This window comes from Halyomorpha halys, unplaced genomic scaffold (assembly GCF_000696795.3).
Source record: "Halyomorpha halys isolate HHAL.00 unplaced genomic scaffold, Hhal_1.1 Scaffold2137.1, whole genome shotgun sequence".
Taxonomy (NCBI): Eukaryota; Metazoa; Arthropoda; class Insecta; order Hemiptera; family Pentatomidae; genus Halyomorpha; species Halyomorpha halys.
The window spans coordinates 52,619-66,842 of NW_027115953.1; the positions used below are offsets into that span (position 1 = coordinate 52,619).

The 14,224-nt window shown below is 29.4% G+C and overlaps 1 protein-coding gene across 3 annotated transcripts in view; it reads right to left on the reverse strand.

The window, feature by feature from the left end:
- Nucleotides 1–2,328: 2,328 nt before the first annotated feature.
- Edem2 (ER degradation enhancer, mannosidase alpha-like 2) overlaps nucleotides 2,329–14,224 on the reverse strand; it is a 48,414-nt gene continuing 36,518 nt past the window's right edge. For all 3 annotated transcript variants that reach the window (XM_014436886.3, XM_014436884.3, XM_014436885.3), the window contains exons 14-19: nucleotides 13,705–13,803; nucleotides 12,319–12,498; nucleotides 11,057–11,176; nucleotides 10,452–10,674; nucleotides 5,986–6,083; nucleotides 2,329–2,507 (exon numbers count right to left, since the gene is read on the reverse strand). In XM_014436886.3, coding sequence (XP_014292372.1) covers nucleotides 2,349–2,507; nucleotides 5,986–6,083; nucleotides 10,452–10,674; nucleotides 11,057–11,176; nucleotides 12,319–12,498; nucleotides 13,705–13,803 — 879 coding nt within the window. In that variant the 3' untranslated portion in view covers nucleotides 2,329–2,348. The remainder of the gene's footprint in view (nucleotides 2,508–5,985; nucleotides 6,084–10,451; nucleotides 10,675–11,056; nucleotides 11,177–12,318; nucleotides 12,499–13,704; nucleotides 13,804–14,224) is intronic.

Below are 14,224 nucleotides of genomic sequence, written 5' to 3' on the forward strand. Positions count from 1 at the left end.
ATAATTTAAGATTTAATTATTTACAAGTAAAAAAGTTATTTTAACCTTAAAATGCCTTTGGAATGACTTTGAAGTACGAGATGATAAATGATAAAAAATATTGTCATACCCAAAAATGACTTTACTTTCCAGTCCCACATATGTTTTATTGTATTATCTATAGGTAAAAATATTTTGGGTTACTGTGGTGTATTTGATCTGGATATTGGAATAAAAGACAATTTCTTTTAACTTTTACAATTATTAATATATGTATATACAAAGATAATACATCAAACGTTTATGAATTAGGCATTGATAATGAACGATGCCTTCTGCTGAGATCATGGAGTTCTAGTGTAATTTTTTATATCAATCTTTCTGATACAGTATGAGCTGCTAGGAGGGGGTTCTTATGGTTCTCCCTTCGATCAGCTCCCTACAAAAAAGACACTATTCCTCTTCTTGACATTGGGCTGTCCCTATTACCATCAGTTAATTTTTTTTAATTTAAAAATTAAATACATATTTATATAGGAGAGAAAAACTTTATTTACAGTTTTAAAGATAATTATCTATGAGTTCGTTCTTTTTAACAAACCGTTCATTAAAAATTAACATGTGTTTATGCACATTTTAATGTACAAACTAGATGGAAATCTTACTAATAATACAAAATAATCTGTTTAAAAAATATCAATAAAAATTCATGAAAAATAATCTCAAAAGAAACAATTCAAAAATTATACAGCTATAATAATAATAGAATATAACAAATAAACCCCTTATAATGATCATTCATTTAGAAAGACAATTTAGTACTCATCACTCAGTAAATTCTATTGGTTTTTTCAAGAACAGTGATGTTCTAAAAGAGCACCATAAAACAATAACAATAAAACAAAGAATTCAATAACTGAAAAACATCAACGTGCATATACTTAAAAATAATAATTAAAAAATAAAAGAGTATATTCTTATGTATAAGAAAACAATAAAGATAAATTATAAAGTAAAGAAAACTTAACACAAATTAAAGAATGTCTTTAATCAAATTGATAATTACTAGAAAGTACAATACATCACTGACGAATGAAGTAAACTTAATTTTTTTTTTAAATTAATTTAAATAAACAGGTTCAATTATTTCTGAAAATAAGTGAGCCATATAAACTTCTTTAATTTGTACAAACTATATACAAAGAATTATATATATATATATATATGTATATGTATACGTATAATTAAATATTACAATAAAAAATTTATCAAATTGATAAAAGTAATAGTAAATTTACATACATACATATATCCATTCTTATATAGACATATTAACAAGACTTGCTTAAAAGAAGAATTGGATTTTGGGATCCCAAGCTCAAATTATTCATCATCATTTTTTAATTTATTTTTTATCTTTTTAATTCTTTTAATATTATTTGATAAATTATTCTATAATATTACAGGTATATTTATACTGCATAGACCGATTACCACAGCTAGTAATTATTATTACTGCACATAACTTTAGCTCCTTAAAATTTACATTTAAATGCCATAGCTATTTGTTTTTACTTCATGCAATGTTACTGCAGTTTATTACATAATTTCCAACATTACACTGTCATATGTAGTTTGTTAAGTTTGAATTAGTTACACTTCAGCTCGGTATTTTATTGCTAATTAGTTAAGACTTTACTTCACAGATGTCTTTATTTACGAGACTACATTCAAAATTTATTTTATTTTTATTCCGCACTATCCATTTTATTTATCCATATTGGTAAGGTATAAATGTAGAAAATAAATTCAGATAAATGTGGCATTTGAAACTTGTAATGGTACAGGCCATTTAATAGGAAAATTATTTATTTAAGGGGAAAACATAGCCCACTGGAACTAAATAAAAAAATATATATTTTAAATAGAGATAATCACTATATTTAAGTATTACCAATGAATATATTAATTATTTTTGAAACATGTTTACAAAGTTAAAGAAACTAATGCCCATGACACTTGCTTTAATAATTGGGAGTCGTAAAACAATAAAAATAGAAAGTGGTTAAGTTAGATGCTAACTATTTTTATTTTATTTCCAAGCAATAAAAGTTACATATAACGTAACAATGATATAGAGGATAACACCAGGAAGTACTCAATTGAAAAATATAGTTTATGATATTAAAAAAACAGATTTCTAACAGAAAACAACATTAAAATTAAATTATTGCTTGAGGAACATGGTAATGAATATGTTAATTTAACAGATTCTGTGATTTAAAGAACATCAACTAAAATGTTTGTTTTTCTATTTGACATTTTTTCTTTTTTTAAAATAAACTAAAGTTATTTATTTAATTACTTAATCAATCCGAAGGTGCAGCTTTAGACAATGAAGCCAGGACATTCTGCAATTTTTCAGGTAAAGAGGACAAGTCTTCTTCGTTTTCTGTCCATGTTTTTTTTTTTTTATTATCTGCTTCTGTGGAATCAATTTCGCCATTCTTAACCTCAATGATCTCACCCTAGAAAATATATATCATAAAGAAACTTTAGAAACATAAATAAGGTGAGGAAATAATATTTTTAAAAGTAATGAAGGTTGTAAGTAATTTTTATCATGGATATGCCAATGAAATAACATATAAATTGGCTTTGAATTTGCTGATTTTGTAAAATGACTAGCCTCTTTCCTTTTTTTTTTCCTTTTCTTTTTTAAGGCGATCCATGTCGAAGGTGATGTTTGCCTAGTTATCTATTGGTGACCAACCTATTTTAACCATGGTTGGGGGTCAAGTTTTTCATTTTGTGGGACCGTCACTTAATGAAAAAGTCAACACCCCAAGGCCGGATTCGAACTGGCACTGCCAGCAGACCTCAGAGCGATAGATTTGAATCTAACCCCTGAGGTACGGTGTGGCCATTCCAATCCTTAAAAGCTATGATTAAACATTTGATCAAATTTCGGAGGTATTGCAATCAAAATAAGAGGAAATTATTTGGATTTAAAGATGTAATATCCAATTAGAAAAAAATCCTAATTCCTTTTCCTACCCAACAAATTGTATCATTGATTTTTAAACTATCTACACCAACCTTTCCCAGTACACCCTCCAATTTGAATTTTAAAATGATTCAATTTCAGAATTTTCTCCATAATCTGACTTAGTCTTACAATCTAAAAGCCAATTTTCGTTTCAATGTCATTCCGACAGAGCATGTAGGAGTCCTCAAGGTTACCCTCCATAGTGAAATGGTTACTATGGAATACATATCTTGTATTGTTTAGTTTTTAAAGTTATTATAGGTGTTTTGTATCACTGAACTATTTCACTGAAGGGATACATTCAAATGGGACTAGCATGAATGATTACATAAATACTGAAGAGAAACTTCATTAGGAGCAGTATGAGGAATGGGTCTACATCAGTTGAAAAGTGAAACATTTCCCATTCCCAATAAATAATCGTAACACTAAAAAAAGGGCTATCCTTCCCCGCCCCGCTAAACCCCTGGAGAGCGATGGCCCTATATCACTTTCAAAATATTAGCTTAAAACGGGAAGGAGAGACTTTGAGATAGAGCAAAATATTTAAAAAGCCCCTGAAATCGAAAAAGGCATCAAACCCTCCACTCCCACCCTCCATGGTAGCCTTACCTATCTGACTTTTCAAACGGACAATTACAGCGAGTAGGTTGGTCGATGAACGACACGTCACAATCTCACAAGAGGAGATTGTAACACTAAAAAAAGGCTATCCTTCCCCGCCCCGCTAAACGCCCGGAGAGCGAAGGCATTTTAACATTCAAGAGCTAAGTACAAGCATATTTTAAAGTAAATAGTTACTCCAACAAAGCGATAATAAAATGTGTAGCTACATTTTTGTATAGTAGTGTGTGTTGGTATTGTTAATAATGAAATTGTATTGCTTTCAACACAATAATAACAATTATCATGTTTTCCAAATATCACTTATATTCCCAATGTATTTGGTGCCCACTAAATATTATTCAGCGGCATTAGAGGCAAACAAAATAGATTTATAACAAAAAATCACAAGAAAAGGTAAGAAGTGGTGAGCTGACTTGTAAATCCAAGAGAAGTAGACCAAAACGTAGGAGGAAAGATTACGGACTTAGGTTTGGATGCCAGTCATTGGATAGAATTGTATAGACAGAAATTGGTAGTGTTGATATCGAATCTTCAGGTTCGCAAGGCCTTTTATTTATTTTATTCAAATGTACTGGAGAGTTTATACTTTATAAGAATAGATATGAGTTGTGAATGAATATCCATGAAAATCTCCACTCAGGACAACAACCATAACCAAGCGAACAAAATAATAATCACCCACGTGATGTAAGACATTTTTTTTCAACCTTCGTTTAATTTTTGTAATAGTTTTAAGTTGGGTTAAGTGCCTTTCTTATTTATTTTTCTAGTTTAAATGTTTGTGTATTTCTTTTTACAGTTTATTATGTTCAATCATTTAAAATATAATAATAACAAAATTCGGCTGTTTTTTTATTTTATTTTCAGCACTATTCACGGTTGGGTTAGCAAAGGTTCCTTTTGAATCCAACAATTACCATATTAAACAGATCTTGGTCTGATGTATTTTAAAAACTAGGGCTCCATTAAAAATTATTTGTAAAAAAAAAAGAAAAAACTCATGATAGTAGTACATATATAATTCAGTAGTATAGATCCCATTCCAAAAGTTTTAAAAAATGATAGATTTTGATAAAATATTTTATCTAAGGAAAAAGAATTTCATGTATGTGTTAAATCACAATTTTTTATTTGAATTTTTTTTTTGAAAAAAAAATATACAAAAATTAAAAACAGTATAATATAATGACATACAATAAAGATGACATGAAATATAAGGTAAACTAAAAGAAAGAATAAATTAAAGAAAATAGAAATAAGATGTACAGATATAAGTATCTAAATATTAGATATAGCAGTAATAAATATTTTGTATAAATGTAATAGGTGGAGTAACAACGAATAGAATAGTAGTCACAAAAACAAACATAGTACAAACTAAAAGACAGAATATTAAAGAAATAGGGTAAAAGAAAATATATCAAGGAACAAAACGAAGGTCAAGAAAATAAGGAACAACATCAGGAAACATTGGCACTTGATAAATAGATTTTTACTATTTGAGGTCCTATTTTACTGCACCTGGAACATCTTTCTCACATTTAAAGTCAATCAACGATCTTCTGATTTAATATAAGTGGTTTAAAATGTATAGTTTCAAAATTCCGACATGGTTTTCATGGTTTTGGACATGGTTTGGTGGTTTAGTCCGACATGGTAGGTTGACGGATAAAGATGGGACAAGTTGGGTTTAAGATTTCAACGCAGATATAAAAACCAGGTCGGGACATTTCGACAGAGCATATCAGGTCCTGGATTTTAAATACCTAAAATAAAATGTTTTCAAGATAACACACAGGTCCACTTTAATTCTAGTGAGAGCCTCTCAAGTGCCAAAATTGACTAAACCATGATAGTTTTGGTTTTTAGGTGTTCATGAATGTTTATGTTTGCTTAACTGTTGTGCTCATGTGGTACTTTTCAGCAGGAAAAGCTAATTACTTATATAAATTTTTCCTTCATCATCTTCATTGGAATGTATTGTATATTTGATATTTTAATTTAATTCCTTTTTTTTTATATAATATCTTGAGAAAGTGGCACCTCTGGCATAAACTTGGAGCACCACGGCACCCAGTTTGGGAACCACTGGTGTAGATAGTGATTGTTATTAGCACCAAACCTTCAAGTAATCTAATGTATTAAGAAGAAGAAGGATATTTATAATGCGAGAGTTCTCACACGGGGTATATAACAAATTTCTGATCAGAACACTACCCTGCAAACTAGGCCTTAAAAAAAAAAGTTTGATTCTTATTTAAATTATTTTTATAATAATACAGGAAGGATATTAAACAAATAATCTCAATTACTGTATTAAGATTGGTTACCTCGCCATTTAATAGACGTTCAGAAGAAAAGTTGTGGATGGAACCTTTGTTTTCACTGGTATTATCTAAATCTTCTTTTTTCTTTAGATTTTCCTCTTCTAATAATAAGAAATATTTGGTCAGTTAAATAACATTTAATTTTTTTTTTTATATTGAGCCTTGATCTATTGGAAGACACCACACTATATCAATAAAAATTATCATGAATTTCTATATCTCCCACATGAATAATTCTTTCAACATTGGAACTACTCCATATTTTTAAAAATTTAAAAACTGTTAGATTGCAAATATTATTAATTATAATGGAACATTATCTATAGATAGACTTAAGTGTAATCCAGAGGATGGAGTAGAACTACGAAACATCAATGTAATGATTGAATGGGATTTTAAATAAACTAAAAATTATATTATATTGATATAAAATTTCATAATAATTATTATTTATCTTAATTTGTTATTGTTATAATTTTCTTTATGCATTATATAAAATTATAATAAGTATACTTAGCTTATAATCTCAATAAGTTACATAATGTTGTCAGACATAACTATAATACATACTCTATATTTACTAGAGTATTCAATTTATTATGTATTTCACTACATATACAAATCAATATATAAGTAAATAACATTTAATAAACAAAATAAAGTAATCAACCAAGTACATAATGCCATAATTTATCAAAACATTGAAGGATTGAAGTCAGGTAATTTCATTGATTCAAGATTCAATTCGCTAAGGCCACGTATTAACTTGGTAAACACCCCAAATGCCTGTTTTGCTCACAATCAGATGAATATGGGGCCACACAGTCTGAGCAAAAGGTTGTCGGTTCATCAAAATGAGCACGTGCTCAAGTGAATACGCGGCCTAGCAATGTCGGTCTGCTCCGAATAGGGAGACCATCTCCTTTCCTCTCAAGTTGTTGCTTTAAATTATTTTTATTTATCAACCTTGTGGATGCACTATTTTATTTGATTTAAATTTTACTTGTTTAACCTTTTTTTATTAACTTTTCCTTTTTAAAGGCAAATAGAACTATCTCATTATGAATGCCCAATCCTCCTCTGTGTAATACTACAAATATTCTGTGTTCTAAACCCTGGAGATAAATTTTCGTATAATCATTTAAAAAAGAAGATGCAAGAGGAGAAATCTAAATTCCAAAAGATGAATGCAGAAAAAAAATGGAAAGCCTTAAGGGCTTGTACTTGTTTACTGTTTCTATTTTATTTTTAGATCTTAAAACTATGTTAAACAGTTAATAAATTTACATCAATTAGGGAAGCTTTTGAACCTATTGTTTTTTATTGCAGAAGCAGTAGAAGTTTATAAGCCCAAGTGGTTTTCATTTAATGTAGTGGGGTTTCTTGATGAAAAAACTGAATCTAGAAAAACAGTCAGCATACGTTTGATATTTATCCATAATTGTGTTTTACACCTACCTCACAATTTGTAAGCTTAAGTTAAAAGCTAATGAGGAATTTAATGAAATAGAAAAAAAACAAACATGTTTAGTACCATTTCTTTACAATATAAGGATAGTAACTGCTGGTAATTGAAAAGTTGAGAAGCAAAGAGATCGCAAGTGAAAATTGTGTGAATGAGAGGTTCTTTGTTTAGTAGATATACTGCCAAAGCCATATAAACAGGTTCTCAGTTGTTTTCTTCTAACAGTGATTGAATCAAATGTATGCTTCAATATTGACAACATTGTGAAATTATGAATAATTATTGACAATTCACAATTTTGTTAATACTAAAATGGTTTAGGTATGATTCTCCCAACTCGAGAACAAGTCTGCTGTAGCCAGAAATCACTGAGTCACAGCTAGGCATTCTAAATAGTTTGTCTTGTCTCTCAATTATAATTCTGATATTATTTAGTATAAATTGAAAATCATCCAGTGACATTCTAGTAAAATTTTTAAAGGTTTTGCATTTCATTACGAATAGTTTGAAGTGCAAAGCATTGCATCTCTCTTAATACCATCTTCTTTGCCACCACCACTTTCTATTTTTCTTTTTAATGATTAACTTAAATAAATGTAACCAAAAGTGGTATGGACAATTTCGGTTCACCACTGCAGTTAGATCGATATTTAGGTACCTCAGCATAGACTGGCTTCCTGTCTGGAGGTGCTCAAAGCAGCTAAGTGCTTACAAAAATTGAGCTTTGTTAGTTTTAAATTACTAATTCCAATTCTTCCAACCTCTAACTTCATCACTGAATGAACATTTCAGCATAATATTCATCTCATCTTTTATTTACTGCTCCTAGTCATCAGTTGATGTTTTCTCTTTTCATTTGGTTTAGTTCCAGTTGGTACCTTCTTCTGGAATAGGCACATTTCAATCCTGTACTAGAAACTGCTGTAGGCAACAGTACCACCAGACCTGTCCTTGACATTATTCTTTGTCTGTTTAATCAATACTTCTCTTGTCTTTGTTACAGATGGCAGTTGGATTAGCAATGAAGTACACAATTTTATTAATGCCCTTCACTGGAATATTGAACAATTTTTAGTTTTGGTTCAACAATAAAAATTATTGTTAATTCATTTAACTCTGGGCTGCACTTCAAAATTGAGCTGATATAGGGACTACCATCTCCATCCAGAAAATCTTAGGCATTGCCAATATTTTCTTTATTGGTTCTCCTTTTATAAATAAATATGCAGAAGTTATTGAGCATTAATTGTTATATTATTTCTTCTGATCTGAATCTCATGACTTTCTTTAGTTTTGAGGAGAAGATGGTCAGGGGAGCGGTCAATAATGATACACAAATAATTAAAACTTATTAATTTGTGCCAACATTTTGACCTCAACTTCAGGCCATCATAAGGGCTGAAAAAAAAAATGAGATAACACCCTCAATCCAGAGAAAAAGAAAATAACAAACTTGGAAATATATGTAACAATAAATTAAGTAGATATTAGATGATACTAATAGATCTAATTTCTGATCTTTCGTTCCATAATTATTTATTTCTCATTAGTTATTTTATAATTTACTCTATAAACCTTTTGTTTCATGTTTCCGACCTTATTAATTTTATCTAAACTGTCTTTTATATTTAATTATATATGTGGTCAACTATTTCCATTTGGTTTACCATATTTTTTGAATTTTATGACTTGTATGCCCCCACTTTACCGACAAATCACATCCTCACCCACTCTTTATGACAACTGAGCCCGAGTCAGTAAGTTTCTCTGTTGATTTCAAAGTTTTTTTCCTTCTTCCCACCCTCACAAATCTCTTCTCTCTTTGTTCTTTCCTTATTCACTTTTCCAGACATTCTATGATTATTTAGGCTAATTACTTTTTACTCATCTGTATTACTGTGCAACTTTTAACTATAGTAGCATATATTTCATTTTTTTTCTTACCCATTTATCATGTATATCGTTTTTTTTTCCGTATTTCACTATGTTAATTTCAATTTTTTCACTATTTGTATATTTTTAATCATTACTTACATATTTTATAACATGCTAATTTCAATTACTCATTATTTACATTTTTTCCTGCACTTTTCATTATGTTTATTTCTTTCTTTATACGAGCACTGTCTGATTTTTAATATTTTTTTTTTAATCATTTGTTTTATATAATTCTTACCTCTACAATATTATATTTCATCTTCTATTAGTATCATCTAATATCTACTTAATTTATTGTTAAATTTGTTTCCAAGTTAGTTAACATTTTTTTCAAAATTAGGGTTGTTAGCTAGTTTTTGTTTTTGAGCCCTGATAAAGGCCTGAAATTCACGTTGTAATGTAGGCACAAATAAATAAGTTTTACTTATTTATATATCATTAATGACCACACCCCGACCATCTCATATCTAGTCAAAGGTCAACTACAAACCTCTCATTCTTAAGTTTTATTTATAAACAATTTTTTAAGACTGTTCCATGGGTCATTAATATTTATGTAATTTAGTAACAGTCTACACTATGTTTGCCTTATCTATCTTGGAAACTAAATGATTAAATATAGATAAGACTTTATAAATACATAAGTTGATGAGAATGGAGGTTTTATAGTAGAGTTATTTTCTTCTAACACCAATTTATTATAATATGTAATTTTTATTAGTAATAATTAGAAGATATAATTATTGTAACTATCAAAATGCTTTCCAAACTTCCCATATCTTCCCAACAAGAAAATGTTCAAACTTTGATTGATCTAATTTCAGCATTCAGTTATTTTAATAAAAGTTGAACTCATAAAACATCATGATTTTAGTCCTGATCCCTATTATAATATTTACCCTATAGAGAAATAAATTTAAGTAAACATTAGTACTAAAATATTATCATGTAAGGCAACTTTCAGTTCATATTACAAAATAAACCTCAACAAATTCAGATTAAAAAAAATATATGCATAGAAAATATTGCAATAAGAAGGGGGGAAGGAAGAAAAGCAATAATTTACCTGATACAGCATTACGGTAACCAAGAGTGACTTTCATTTTAAGATCCTTTGTCAATGCTGATAAGAGTTTAGCAGCATCGTTGACAAATAAAAATACAACAGGAATGTTTACATCATCATTACCATCTCCAGACATGGCAAAAAGAGGAGATGTTTTGCTAACATCACCAGAATTATCGACTACTATACCACCAATGGCTCCTGCTTCCATCATTCTTCTAGCCTGAAATTTGAAGACATAAAATTATTTAACTAATACTTTAAAATTATCATGATCATGGACTACAATAATTAATGAACTGCATTCTAAAAGCCCAACAATACGATCTTGAATAAAATTATCTGCATTGATAATAAAGAATCCTCTTTCTTTCCAAATGTTTCCAAAGCCTTGAATAATACTGCCTATATTCTCCCTTAAAAATACGGTAACCCATACTTATTCTGCTAAAGGAAATAAAAGTAAATACATCGATGCCCCTTTCAAATTAATCATAATTTAATCGATGGATTTTAATGCATCATTTATAATTTTTTTACAGCTAATAGAGTGATATAGATGAGGGAGATATAAGAAATTGAGAATTATGGGTAAAAATTAATACCTTATCTATGAACATACAATTTCCTCGTTGAACAATGGCAATTTTTCCTTTGATAGCTTCAGGATTTTTTAATTTTTCACAAGCATTTAAAGGATCAGCAATTCCTACTTTGCCAGTAACCTGAAAAATATTTGGAACTAATTAAATCATTCTCCAATCAAAAACAATTCCTTTGATTGTTCTCGAACATGGCTAAATAAACAAAATAACATTAATAAAAAATAAATCAGTCACATGAACTAATTAATCATCATTTCTATCTATGATGAGTTAATAGCTGGATGAAGATGGTTAGGGGTGCATTCAGTGAAGAATATAAATAAGTAATAACTTAAATAAGTTGTTACTTATTTATATATGTGTTCTTCACTGAACGCACTCCCAACCATATTCTTCTCATATTTCTATCTATAATTCGTTATTGTCTACATGATAGGCTGTCTAGGCCAATAAATTCTTTTATAAAAGGTATTTGTTTAATATTTAATTATTAGCATTTAAATATTAATATATTATGCCATACATTAAACATTTTTAAAAAGTTAGTTACAATACTTTTTTTGGCATGCTTAGAATTAAGATAACAAATGAATAAGGGCATACTCAGGATCAAAACAAAACAAGCCATAGTCAATCAGGTTGTGACATTTCAGCTAAGAAAAGGCAAAGGAAACTAATATTTTAAGAAAATAATATATAATTGTCACAGTGCTTTTTCAGTTATTACAATTAGTATTTGCTTGAAAAAAAAAATATTTTTTATTAAATTAATATTTTTTTTTTTACTTTTAGGGGGGCCAAAAAAATCCAAAGAGTGTTTACTGTAGATTAAAGAAAATGAAAACCATTGACAACTGAAAGAACAGTCAGATGAAGGAAGTTACTTCATCCTTTAGAAGCTCTCTTTTTAGATACCTTTTTTAAAGAGGCCATTAAATAAATATCCACAAATAAAGAGTCAGTAAAAATATTGTTGATTATGGAGTAAATAAAGTATTATGGAAATGGGAGGTTGAAAGTGTGAATTTTATGTAAGGTTGAAAATACTTGTCTAATCCTCAAATGTCCATGTGACACGAAAGTCATTAGAATAACTCTAAGAGGAGATAATACTTTCAGTTTAAATGTTGTTTTTTCTCCTAGCATTAGAAAATCATCAGCCAGCCCTAAGTAAATGAGCTTTAACATGAAAATAAATAGCACAGCAAGTAAGGTATGAAGGATAATAAAATTAGGTGTTTTTCAGATACATAATAACTTACTTTTGAATTCCCAACCAGCTGTCTACCAAAATGAGCAGGGCCAGCAGATAGGGAGTAGGTCATCCCTTCAGAGATGAAAGTAACAGCCTGGGGAAGGGTTTCAGGACCTTGTGATTTTGCGACCTCTAGCATTTCTTGCATAAACAAAAGTCCTTCTTTTGCATCTGCCACATTTCGAGCCTATAATGATTACAGAAGTTTCCTAATTTGTTCATTAAAAATGTTAACAAAATTATTCAATGAAGAATATAAAAACGACAATCATCAAATTGAGATAAGATTTCATGTACATATAATTTAACTCTTTAAAAATATTAAGACATGAAGAACAGCACACAACGGTACCTATTCTCTGACTTTTTAATGTTAGTGGCTCCCTCATCCATTTTCTTTTTAGTCTCCTTGTGTTTTCAGGCATGAGAGTTGTGGCCATTTACTCTGTTAATGAGTTGGAGTTTTAGATGAAGATTTTTTGTGGGACTTTTCACTGTTTAGTCGAATCTCCTATAGTTAGCACAATTCTAAAACTTTTAGTGAGTTACTACGCTGTAAGTTTAGTTGCATTTTGAGCTAGTAATTATGACAGAGTCATCTACATATGTAGCTGTTACTGCCTATAATACGTTAGCACTTAGTGGAATGTCATGTGTGTATATTATGTAGAATAGTGGTGTAAGTATTGATCCCTGAGGCATATAAGCTAAGATTGGTATTATTGAAGATAGCTCTAAGCCCTGTTGAACTGAGAAAAATCTGTGAGAAATAAATAAATGAAGAATGAAGTAATATATGTGTGGTTGATACAGGCGGTAGAGATTCAAAGGGAACCTTTGCTAGTCTAATCGTAATTTTTAGCAATAAATCATTACAAACACAAAGAAAAAAAAGTAAATGACATCACCTCTAAACCGGGATACCAGAAAACAGTTATCGTATAAGTGACAGTTTTGACTACTCTGCTACTTTAATCATCTCTTCTATTACATAAATATATTATTTATATTAATTAATTTATGGGAGCAGGGTAGCTCAATGAGTAAGACACTATGCTACTGAGCTACTAATTCCTGGACCAGACTTTGAATCCATCTGTACCAGATAATTATTTATTCTGTATCTTTAGCCACGAGTCAACCCTGTGGATTTGGGAGCCCTCCTGAGGCCCACCCAGCCTCTATAAAGTGGGTACCTATCATTGGGAAAAAACCTGGTTGTTAAGCGTGATATTGAACAAATCCTTGCACAACCGTTGTTTTAACTTCCTAATAAAGTACTGAAATCCTGACCCTTCATGGGTTATAGTGGAACAAATTAATTAATTTATAGATTAATCATAAAAACATTACAATGGGAAACCTAAAAACAACTACTAAGTGAAATAAGTACCTTAGAAAATGTATGGAGTAGCTGTATTCTTCCATCATCAAGGTGAGTAATGCTGATTCCCATGTCACCAATAATGCGCATATGCTCAGGATTTCCAGACTATAAAATGAAAGAAATTATGAAATTTTTCAACACAAAGTAAATTCAATGATGACAGAGTGAATTTATTGATTCATAGACAAATAAGATATTATTGAAAATTAAACAATAAAACCAATTTTATTAACAATAAAACCATACTGCAAGTGCATTAGTGGACTCATGTTTATGCATATTTATTTAATCATGCATATGTTTTTATTATTGGTGAAAAGAATAATTATATTTAAAAGTCTCTAATCCGAATGATTTATTATTTATTTCATGAAATGGATGTTATAATTCTATATTGTAGTTTAATTACCTGCTTTGCGATTTTTTTTTATATAGTTAAAATATCTCTTAAACTCCATTGTAAGACATTGGCCATGGAGAAGGAACAGAAGGTAATCTAAGCGGGAAGAGGGAGAGGGATGGGGGG